This window comes from Panthera leo, chromosome B3 (genome assembly GCF_018350215.1).
Source record: "Panthera leo isolate Ple1 chromosome B3, P.leo_Ple1_pat1.1, whole genome shotgun sequence".
Taxonomy (NCBI): Eukaryota; Metazoa; Chordata; class Mammalia; order Carnivora; family Felidae; genus Panthera; species Panthera leo.
In genome coordinates this window covers 68,901,896-68,914,026 of record NC_056684.1, presented here as the reverse complement: position 1 = coordinate 68,914,026, position 12,131 = coordinate 68,901,896, and the positions used below count along the sequence as shown (strand labels likewise).

The 12,131-nt window shown below is 45.1% G+C and overlaps 1 protein-coding gene across 1 annotated transcript in view; it reads right to left on the bottom strand.

Annotated features, from left to right (window-relative positions):
- Positions 1 to 12,131, bottom strand: part of RYR3 (ryanodine receptor 3) — a 526,048-nt gene that overhangs the window by 93,150 nt on the left and 420,767 nt on the right. The window contains exons 53-60 of the mRNA XM_042942518.1: positions 9,702 to 9,791; positions 8,549 to 8,695; positions 8,277 to 8,339; positions 6,782 to 6,857; positions 6,539 to 6,662; positions 3,674 to 3,789; positions 3,062 to 3,129; positions 2,004 to 2,125 (exon numbers count right to left, since the gene is read on the bottom strand). Of these exons, the coding sequence (XP_042798452.1) occupies positions 2,004 to 2,125; positions 3,062 to 3,129; positions 3,674 to 3,789; positions 6,539 to 6,662; positions 6,782 to 6,857; positions 8,277 to 8,339; positions 8,549 to 8,695; positions 9,702 to 9,791 (806 nt within the window). The remainder of the gene's footprint in view (positions 1 to 2,003; positions 2,126 to 3,061; positions 3,130 to 3,673; positions 3,790 to 6,538; positions 6,663 to 6,781; positions 6,858 to 8,276; positions 8,340 to 8,548; positions 8,696 to 9,701; positions 9,792 to 12,131) is intronic.

The window sequence follows — 12,131 nt, the reverse complement described above, 5'->3', positions numbered from 1 at the left end:
AGTGGACGCATGCTCAGTACGAAGTAACATTATTTTTAAAAAGTGCATTTTTAGAGAGACAGAGCGAGCTCGCACGCACGTGTGCACCTATGTGCACGAGCTGGGGAGGGGCAGAGAGCCAGAATTCCAAGCAGGCTGTCAGCACAGGCTTTGAACTCACGAACCCGTGAGATCATGACCTGAGCTGAAATCAAGAGTTGGCCGCTTAATTGACTGAGCCACCCAGGTGCCCCAAAACAACATTTTTCAAACTAAACCAGACGGTTAGGTCGTTTGATCCTAATACTAACCTGGCTCCCCTGGGCAAGTCAGAAGCACTTGCCCAGGCATACCAAGGCCAGTTAAGTTTTCAAAGGCCCCCTCTTGTCCCCTAGGGGGCCCATAATTTAAGCAGAAGTTCTTAGGCCAGTGTTATGAGGGGCCAGAGTCCCCAGGTGCTTGCCCATCTCAGAATTTGCAAGTGATAAATTAGAGGGACCACAGGGAGAGAGTGTGGTAGCACTGGCGAAGGGCACCAGATGCAGAAGAGGTGAGGCAGAGGTGAAGGATGCGGACACGAGGGGTCTGGAGGTGGAAAGCATTTGGTGCAGACACAAGCGCTTCTGTGGGAGGGGAGCGAGCACACGATGGATTTGGAAGCTATTTGCGAGGCTGATCAGATCCAGGTTGCATTCCAGCCATGACAAATGGTGCCTGGCTGAACAAATGTTACATTTCCATGAATTAATAATCTAACAAAAATAGATGAAGAAGACAGACACACCTGCCCTCTGTTGGATTATCAGAGTATCTCACTCTGCCTCTCATTTCTCTACCTTCTTACAAAATACACCAGCTAATCCTGAAAAAATTTACGAAGTCTTTGGTCGGTAACTGACGCTACGGGTATCTCATTTTGAAAGCGTGGGCTTCTTCTTTCTTACTAAGTGAAATTAAGTAATGACTGTGCAGAAAAAATGGCACTCAACGTGGATAGAGACGACTCTCATTCTTGCCCTCACTTACTCCCTGGGTCACTTCAGGCACCAGCGTGAACCTGACCAAACCTCAGAGTCCCTATCTGCAAATTGGAGAGCATATACAGGCAGTTCTTAGAACACTGTGAGGTTTCACAATGATATTTGCAAGAGTTATAGCCCATTTGTGTAAGTATGAAAAATGATCTCACTGCTTAGCCTTGTGTTTAATAAATGTTAGCTAAATCCTAAGGTTGAATATCCTCACAAGGATGATGGTATTTAACAGCTGGGCCTTTCTAAAGTATATTGTATGCTGTTCACCATCAACGGCTGCTAGGGAAAGAGTTGACTGCTTCCGTTACAGTTCTTAACTCTGCCGTTTAGAAGTCTAACCCATTCCTTGTCATCCTAAATCACATATGGAGAAAACCGGAGGCACGGTGGAATTCATCTTTTAGCCTGCTCATAAAGCACTCCCTTTGCTCTCCTCTCCCTTGAGGTATCCACACGTTACGCCTAGCGGAATGAGGACGAAGGCTGGTGTTCCAGATGCATTTTTTTTTCCTATTAGGAATTTAAATTGAATTATGTTGCTCTAGATTTCAAATATCAGATCATCCACAATAAGACTTGTAAGATCTGATTCTTTAAAACAAATTTAAACTTAAAAAGCCTGTAAGAATGGGATGGAAGCCAGCATTAATCTTGTTTCTTCTCAACGTTGTGTGTTTGCTTGTCCAAGCTTCAGAATTGACTTTGCCTTTTTCTAAATGTTATTTCAGGATGAAAGTTGATCTGAGTATATAAAATTTTCCCAAGCCCTACTGATACATCCAAACAGTGCATTTCTCTTGGTTGCCAAAATAATACACAGATAAGTATGAATATAATTACTTTCAAAACCAGGAGGATAACCAAAACCTCTGTGCTGCCAATCATCAGATCACAGTTCATTTCTCCGAAGGATTCGCCATTTAGTCTCCAGGAATCTGGGGTTTTACATAGGTCACGTCAGCACCATGACCTTGTCATTTGTAGACTCACCTGGCCACCATTTCTTTCTCCTTATGGGAGGCATAGCCACTGCTGCTGAGGGGTTTTAGAGGGGATGACAGGAAGTAGAGGCGGTGATTGGTGAAGTACTGGTCAACCAGCGGGAGGAGAACCTAGAAAATCCACCATAAATGAACTTCTAGAAAGTTCATCAAAGCCCCTCCTTCAGTTCCTTTGAAAAAGTTCATTTTCAGGGAGCAAAAAGCCTCTGAACACAGGTCCTGGAATTTCCAGGAATCTCTACCCAGTGAATTGCAGTTTCCAACCCATTTTCCTCTTGTACACCTCAAACCAGAGGCCTTGGGGATATGGGAATGGAGAAGGTCACTGACTGACTGAGGGTCCAGAGAAATATGCATATGGCCCTGAGCCAGTATTTTCAGGATAGTCTGGTAGGTCATGGTACTTCTTGGGCACGGCATCCAACAGGGACACTTGGGGAAGGGCCTACCACTTTCAGCCTTGAGCCTTTATGTCTCTGTTTCTCGGGCACAGTTATCCCAAGGCCTCATGTGCATACAGGCCTCTGAGTAGGGTTGTTTGGAAGAGACTGCTCATCACTGGTACCCAAATTCATCCTTCTCTTCTTTTAGCAATAGAAACCCCCATGTTTTAGGTGGGCATGGGGTCGCCCAGCTACAGAATGCATCACCCAGATTCCATGGTGGCTGGGTGAAGCTAGAACAGCTGAGTTCTAGTCAATGGGACAGATCTTTAAGAGAGAAGGGGCCTGTCCTCCCCTTTCCCACTGATGTGACATAGGTGAGCCCATCTGGACCCCATTGACGTACATCACACTTGAGGTGATGGTGTAGCACCAGGAGAGGACAGTACCAGAGTCCCTGGATGATGGCATGGAGAAGACCAGGCTTCCTAGCACCTCAGTCGACCTACCTGCCCCCGGACTGTTCCACAACAGAGAAATACATGTCCAGCTCATCAAAGCCAATGGAGTTTTGCCTATCTTTGTTAGATTAGCTTAGCGGACACCCTACATTGTACAGATTCTAAGAAGACAGTAATTTGGTTAAATGCAGGGAATCACTTACTTTGGCAAAGAATTTGATCTCCTGGTCATGGGGAGACTTTTCAGTTTTCCCACTGCTGACAATGGCTTCTACAAAGACAAAAATAACACAAAGTTGGCCATAGTTAAAACAAACACAAAAACAACCACAGCATTTTAGACACAGAGCAACTTTCCTCAGGGTCATGGAAAGGCCATTTCATTTTTACAAAATATCTCGTATTTTACAAAGTACTTTATAGCTGTGTTGGCTAGGTGTTTCTTCTGTCAGTTCTCTAAGCTGTTTTAGTGCCCTTTCCTCTACTTTGTTGATGAGAAAGCAGCTTCAGAGAGGTTGAGTCATATGCCCACAGTCACAAAGCAAAATAATGGAAAAGTTAAAATAGGATGAATTATATGAAAAAAATGACAAGTGGCTCAAACCCTGAAACCAAGGATGAAACGGATTTTTTTTAAAGAGGGGGACAAAAATCTCAGCCACCGTTTCCCCCCAAAACCTATGATGTCTCAATGAATTACGAACAGCTACAGTATGAAAGCATCATCCCTTGATAAAGGAATACCACATTCTTTTTGAGATTATGAAATATTAAGGGAAGCACACATTTGGGGGATATTTCACAATGATACTTACCCAAATGGGCAATAAACTCTTGGGCGGAATCAACATATTTCAGGATCTTCTTCAAAAATTTATAGGCAAACCTCTTTTCCATGGAGGAGGCATCCAGCTCCATATCCTTCATACCTCTAGGTTGGAAATGGGTAAATCCCAGGAAGTAACAGAGATGACTATGTGACTTCGGAGCATCAGCAATCCTATCTGTGTTGACTTTACTTTCCAAACGTTAATGGTTATTCTGGCCTAGTGACCTGCTTTGTCATTTGACTGATTCCCCTTGCAATTGGAACCTGAGTTTATGAGCACCCAATACCTGCACTATGCTAACGTCTGAAAAGATTTTTCAAAATATCTTTATCATTCATTCAACAAATATCGAGCTGGGGATAAATCGGAGAAGCAAACAAGATCCCTGCCTCCATGGAACGTACAGACTAGCTGTAAATGGACACAAATAATATATAGCACAAAATATAAATTACGTGGAATGCTAGAAGCTAGTAAGTTTTGTGAAAAAAGAAAGATTAAAGCAGTATGAAAAGGCCCAAGGTGGGGGGGCAAGCAGACTGTAGTGTTACATGGGGCCATCAGTGCTGGCTTCATTGGGAGATGACATTGGGGTAAAGGCTTGAGGGAGGTGAGGAGGTGAGCCATATAGACATCTGGGGAAGGAGTTTTCCAGGCATATGGACTGGTGGTGCAAAGGTCCTGAGGCAGGAACATGCACGCCGAGCTGAAGGAATATGGCAGATGCTAGTGTGGATGGAATGGATGTGAGCAGGCAAGCAGAGAAACAGGAGGTGGTTAATAAATCATTAGGGCCCTACGGGCCATCCTTAGAATTTTGCTTTAGCTCTGAGATGAGAAGCTACTGAAAGTTCTGGATAGAGGAATGACTTACATTACAAATTACTTTAATTGCTAGGTTTAAAACTGATGGTGGGGGGCAAGGGTTGAAGCAGGTGCCTGGATAGGAGGCTCTTACAGGAATGATGGTAACAGCATGGAAGGGGCGAGAATGGTCACATTCTGGATATCGTTTAAAGCAGAACTATCAGGATGTCCTGAAGGACTGGATGTGGGTTGGGGGAAAAAGAGGAGTCAAGGCTTTTGGGTTGAGCACCAGGAAGAATGGGCTGCCGTGGCGTGATGGGGAAGCTGAGGATGGAGCAGTTCAGAGATACGGATAGCGGGAAACGAGTTCTCCTTACTGACGGGGCTCTGGCTTCCTTGCCTGCACACCCAAGTGTCCTCCGTAGGGGCTGGCGCATGGTAAACAGCTACTAGGCTATGTCTGCTGAGTTCAACCATCCTTTTCATTTCCCCCCTTATTTCCTTGATTTCCTTTTTAGTTCTGGTAAACAGGAATTTTTCATTTCTGTAAGCAAGTTATTTATCAGCAAACCACAGCGCACGTTCCTCTGGGTGTTAAGAAGAGGATTAAAACGACGAAGGGAGCGTTTCTCAAATGCTTCCCCAGAGGTGGTCTCCTGCTGTCTGACCTTTCCTGCTTCACAATATGGCAAATAAGTTTTGCTATTTTTTCACAGGCGCTACGAGAGAAATATTTGTATGGGTTTTTATTTTTTATTTTATTTATTATTATTCTTTTTTTTTGGCCACTCTGTGGCAAAATTCTGTAGGAGACTAAAACAAGAAACAGCAGTTGGCTCAGCAAACGTTTCTTTCAGAAGGAATGGCTATATCAGATAGGAACCCTGGCTTGTTTTGTCTCTCTTCAAGGGACTCAGCGAGCATGACTTAAGGAGCAAAGCCCATCAGTGACATCTGACCAGTGAGGAAACAGGTTCTAGGTACAAGCAGCTAAGACCCTATTCATATATCATCCTCATCTAGATCATTCTGACAAGCACAAGTTTGCAATAAAAACTCAGGAAATCTTGATGCATTCAGTCTCCTCAGTGGTGCTGTGTCTTCAAAGAATCTGTTCTCTGTGTTCAAAGACTGTTTATGTCCATTTTGCTCACTATTGCTCTTATGTAATTTAATCAAATATTGTCTAAAACAAAAACAAAATAGAAATTTGAAGACAATTGCTGATTCTGTGAGAACTAGGCTGCACATTTTGGAAAGACATGAAACTGTGTTTCCAAATACGTTTCTGAAATAGGTATGAGCGAGATAACTAGCTGTAGAAGACAAGAGAGGAAATTGAAAAAAAAATCTATAAGGGGGCACCTGGGTGGCTCAGTCGGGTAAGTGTCTGACCCTTGATTTTGTCTCAGGTCATGATCTCACAGTTCAGGAGTTCGAACCCTGCGTTGGGCTCTGCGCCGACAGCCTGCTTGGGATTCTTTGTCTCTGTCCCTCTCTCTCTCTCTCTTGCTCTCTCTGCCCCTCTCCAGCTTGTGTGTGCACATGCTCTCTCTCCCCAAAATAGACATTTTTAAAAATCTAGAAGATACTGCACTTCTATGGTTTTGTATATGCCGTAATTCTTGCCGTTCTGCAAAGAAGCCCAAGTCCCAAAGGTCTGATGATGCCCTATGGATATGCTTTAGAAGGCCAATCGATAAAACAATATACAAAGAGAAGCTTCGGGGGCCTATAGCACAAGATTTGTGAATGAATGAATGTTTATATGTTTCAATTTCAAATTAAATGTTTAAGGTGTACATGTATAATTTGTCATGATTCTTTGCTATAACTGAGCTTTAAAAATTGATATTGACTGGTCCTGTTTAGGTCAGAAAAGATGGCTTCATGCTCCCCAATAAAAGTTTTCTCATTTCAGAATACTGACCATTATCCTGTCTCCTGTCTGTTTTGCAGACAGGTGATTAAATACCTGGGGAAGGAGAGACCACATCCACAAGTCCTCCCTGCCCCCCTAACATCACCTGGAAGATGACTTACCTAGAAACCACGATGCCGTTCACCTGGAGGAATTTAAACAGGTCCTGTGCCTTTTCTCGGTCCCTGAACTTCTCCTTGGCTGTCAAGGTGTCATATGGTACCAACAGAGGGTGACTGCCGCCACCTGGGGACAAGAAAGTGAGAGATGACCAACTCTTTGGCCCTTCCTTTGCACTTCCGGGAAAATGTACCTGCCGCACCCCCAGCTCCCCTCCTGCAGGGGGCACCGGGAACCTGGCTCACCTTTGCTCTCCAGCTCCAGCTTCTTCTTCTTGGCCCAGATGTTGTGATAGTTCTCGGCCACGACCTCCACCATTCCCTGTGTCCCACCAAAGAGACAACAGTCAGAGCAAAAGCAAAGAAGAAAAATGGGTCCATATCTGCTGGGCTGTTTCAGGCAGCCTCGGGAACTGAGCACCACCAAATGCTAACAGCACATCGCGAAGTGTCTCCCATCATTAATTAGTCTGTGTTTATGCACCTCATTAGTTTTTATAGCTTCCCCTCCATACAGAAAACAGCTTCTAATTCTGTCCTTCCCTTATAACTTATTATCCTGGCAGTCTGATGCATTTATGAGACACACACATTTCCACCTGAAACTGCATTCTGGCAGGACTTGAACATTTTACTCCTGACCTGAAACAGGGAGATGGCAGTGGGTGTCAGGATCCCCCCAAAACCCTTACCTTAGCAGGCTAAAAATAATCACATCTTAGAGAAATGGCTGCAAATACAATTGTTCAAAGAGAGTTCATCTTTCTAAGGCTCAGAAAATAGTGACCTGGAATCAAGGGTGTACGTTGGAAAGACACTTTCTCTAAGGTCCAAAGGGCTGGTCTGACAGACTGTCTGGGGAGTATCTGCCCTGGGTTGGGGCCAATCCTGGCCACCGATGTATGCGGGAGGGGAGGGATGGGAGGAGGCAGCTTGGGGCTTTTAATTTCATCCTCTTGGTTGTACGCCCCTGAATTCTGCACCAACACGGGGCACTCAAGTGAATCTTCCACAGGACATGAGATATGCAAGTGCCCTTGCAGCTGTCGGCACCTGCTGGGACCAGGAAGTCACCCTCACCCCAGTGGGGGCTGCTCCACAGGCTTTCTCCTAGCTCTTATTAGTTTTGTTCCAAGTTTTTTTTCCTCCTAGCTGTTAGTTCTGTGTGTTGATACAGTAATTTGCAGTTTCTTCCTCCTTTTAGTGAGTCATTACCTGTGATGATGGCCCTGGAAGAAGTACAAAGCCTGGCCTGCTTAGATAACCGGTTTATTCTACCCGAGACTTGCCCTGTGGCCCTTGCCCAGTCTGGTTCTTTTCAATTCTGATATTTCAGTGGTGACATGTTCTAGGTTTTCTCCCCTCTCTTCACTCCTTTTTCATTTATTTTAATTTTTTAAAGAGCCCTTCTCTCCCTAGGGTCATTATTTTTTTTTTTAAAGATTCTTTTTAAGTTTATTTATTTATTTTGAGATAGAGAGCACAAGCAAGGGAGAAGCAGAGACAGAAGGAGAGAGAGAATCCAAAGGAGGCTCCATGCCGTCAGCAGAGAGCCTGATGTGGGGCTCGGTCTCACGAACCATGAGATCATGACCTGAGCCGAAATCAAGAGTTGGATGCTCAACCGACTGAGCCACCCAGGTGCCTCCTCACTCCTTTTGAACAAAACTCTTTGGAGGGTAATATGTCCTGCACTTGGAGGCTTTAGAAAGCAAACTGTTCTGGAAACACCAACACTGACCTGGAGCTCCCTGGAGAGCACAACGTTGGAGAGGTCCAGGGGAGCAGGACTGTAGCTGTTGCCCTGGGAAAGCAAAGACAGAATCACTGGGTTTGCCATTATTTTCCTTACTCTTATCAGTATCCTGACTTCAGCTACCAAAGATGTATCCCCGAAAGATCCCCAGGTTTCATTGTTGGTAGTCCTCGCCCCTGACACACCAGGGACAGATTTTCCAGATTCTCTGGGGGTTCCTCACTGGCCCAGTGTCGGCCCCGGGCACGCTGTCATACCTGGCTGGCCTGGGACACGCTCCGAAGCTTCTCATTTTCCCGCTGTTGCACCAGGGCCTCTCCCTCTTTGGTCCTCTCCACAGACCAGCCCACAGCCAACATGGTTTTCAGGGACTCTCTAGCAGGCCAGCGGTAAATTTCCTTCTCCTGGAAGAAAATCCAGGCAGAAGAGCTTTGCAGAGCACGCCCCTGCACTATGACAGGCCTGACTCCCTGGAAAGTTGCCCCCACGGTGGACGTGGTTGCAGCTGGCTCCAGCCTCCTCTCTCACTAGGTCCAAACACCCTCTGCGGCATCTCACCTGAAACATGCCATTGTCAGTCTTTCTAACGTTTGCAAGTGCAAGACCCTATAGTCTCCTGCCTCTGGAGGAAACGTACCAGACATTATCCACAGTTTATGGATAAAGAGGAGCAAGAATAGGAGAGTGACTCCTCATGCTCTAGTCACTGTTTCAGTTGGGACATGAGGGAATCCATCTGCACAAAACTCTCCTTTGTGCTTGGGAAGTAGAGTTTCTTAGATTTAGAATTCTCTTGAGCTCTGCACCATTTTACAAATGGCCAGTACACCTACAGAGATACATATGCCATCCTTTATGTGTGACATAAAGCTGAAAGCTTACGAAGAACTCTTATTGATACCAAGATAGGAATTCGGAATTGAGTTGAACCAGATTTAATAATAATAATAATAATAATAATAATAATAATAATATCATCTCAAAGACACCTGTCCATACTTCCCTAGGGGTCCTTTTCTCTACTCCCTTCATCTGTCACAACTGGAAGTTATTTCTACCTTAGTTTTCTCCAGCAATTCAATGCTTCCCCAACCCCAAATCCCCCACGTCAACAGTCTGACAAAAGCCCTTCCTAGTCCTGTTGCAAGTGAATTACGGATGCATTTTGGCTCAGCCTTCAAGGGCTGAACAGTGCTTCTCCATCCGGTGGGTGCTCAGGGCCAAAGAACAGAATGTGAGGATGGGCTCCTGGAAATCGGTCCTTGAGGGTCTTGCCCACTGGTGAGTTTCTGAGGAGTTTATGTAAACTTGAGAATGAATGTGCCCTGAATTCCTCTGACCACCTGATACAATTCTCAAGTAAGGACAATCAGCATGGCCACTCAGTGCTACCAGAGGCGAGTTTCCTACCTTTTCTGTTAATGTCTTGAAAGGCCTTATCAGTGGATGGGTCTTCACATTTTCATCCAGGGAAATTCCATATTTCCATCCATTCTGACTCTGTAGAAATGTTCTCAGTTCAAATATCCTTGGCATCCAAAGAGCCCTCCTATATGACCCAAATCCCAGCTTCTATTTTCACTGAACAAATGGAATAATGGGATGTGACAGAGCTTGAAAATTCCCCTCCAAAATGTCTAATTGATCCTTTAAGGCCATTAAGCTCTCTGCCCCCCTGGATTTTGAACTCTGCCCCCTTTATTTCTTCTTGTTTCAGCAGCTGTCCTCGCTGCTTACTCGCTTGTGTTTCAGATAGAAGGATGTTTCAAAAGACCCGAGAACAACGCTTCTCAGGTCAGTGTGTCATGTTCACAGGCAAGGAAAGAAGTCAAGGCTAAAGGCATCTGAGGACTGGTCCCACTGCCCACTGCTTGGAGGAGGCTGACCTGACTTGCATTGCTTGTCTGCCAACCCTAGGGAACAATTGTAGCAAGGCAGGTCTTCTAGCATCAAAGAAGTTTAAGAATTTCAAAATCCATTCAACAAACATCAGCTGAATGCCTACTACATTAGGTGCCAGACTCTGTCCCTGGCACTGGGGATACAGAGGAAAGTAAGAGCCCCTGAATTGTTGTAACCTCACAGTTCATAGACTCCTGGATGTTCTTTCTCAGGCTCTGCCTCAGCCCATGCATTAATGTGTATGTTTCTCAAGTTTCTGTCCCTTCTCAAAGGTACACCCTCCCTGGTAGATGTAATCCAGGCCCACGGTCCATAGGTGGCCTAATCTCAAATCAGGATTGCAGCCCAGATCTCTTCCCTAATTTTCAAACATATTTAAGTTCTATTTGGATGTCCACAGGTACCTCCTCACATGCCTGAAACAGAACCCAGCATTTTACTCTTCTAGGGGGCCTCTCCTCTTGGTTCCCTGGATCTCAGTGAATGGCACCAGCTACACTCACTTTCCAAGCCAGAAGTGTGAGAATCTTCCTCGATGCCCCCTTCTTCTCTGTACCAGCTCATATTATGTTCAACTTCCCAGACATATTCATTTGTCTGCCTCTCCCTAGCTTCCCTGCCAGTATTTTAGTTCAGGCCACCATTGGCTCTCACCTGGAGTATTACAATAGCTTCCATGTGGTCTCCCTGCCTCCAGTTTTGCCACCTCTCTGTGGACTCCATTTTCTACGCCACTGTCAGGCAATATTTATAAAATCACCGAGATCAGGGCACTCTACTGCTTTAAGATTTTCTGACCCCGATCTGTCATCATGGTAAAACCCAAACTCTTTGTGGACTCTAAAGCTACGGCGAGATCTTGTTGACCCTTCTAGACGCATGTCTCACCCTTCTTCATCTGCTCTACTCTGTGATCCCACCATATTGAACTATGGTTCCTTAAAGCCACCAGATTCTCTCTTGCTTCTCTGCTCCCATCTGCTGCTCCCATGGACTGCACTGCACTTGTTACCCTGTGCCTGAACAACTACCTGTCCCTTATCATATAGCAGAGATGTCACCAGCTCAAGGAAGCATTCCTGGACCCCCACTGTTGACTTAGGGACTCCCCTTATGGGTTATGTGCTCTAACCCTGTGATCATTCCCACAACCTGTATAATGGCTGGCCTATTTTCTTTATCCCACAAGAGTGTGAAGTTCTTGAAAGCAGGGGAAAAATTCTCTTTTCTTTGTTAGATGATCAATGCCCACTTGGCAATGGTGAGCAAACATGTTTCCTTATAAACGTGCTTATAGTCCAGTGGGAGACCGAGAGAGAGATTCATCAAATTCCACACCAGTAAACATGTAGTCAATAACTGGTGAAACTGTTTAATTGTTATAAATATAAATATTAATATAAATATATAAGCTGCTATGAAAACCATGAAGGAAAAGAACAAGATGCTAAGAGGGCCTTTATCTGAGAAATCTGGGAAAGAAGTGTCCTAGGAAGAACTCACATGGGGATGGATATTTGAAGGATGAATTGGTAACTGGTGTTTGTTTGTGTGGGTGCAGATGGGGACCTGGCTCAGAATGAAAGGGGTTTCAGGCTTATGTAGAGTGTGCGTGTGTGTGTGTGTGTGTGTGTGGTGTGTGTGTGTGTGTGTGTGTGTGTGTGTGTGTGTGTGTGTGTGAGAGAGAGAGAGAGAGAGAGAGAGAGAGAGAGAAAGACAGACATGCTAAAAGGAGGGGATGAGGTTGGAGAGCAGAGGGCAAAGGGAGAGAGGAGGCTGGAGATGGCAGCAGAAGCCAGATTAGATAGTGTCCGCTATTGGGCGATGTCTGGGATTTTGGCCTTTGTATTAAAAATGGTTAGGCTATTAAGGGATTTTAACAAGGAGGAGGGCTGGACTGGAAAACAGCGGTAGAATATGACTAAATTTACATACTGA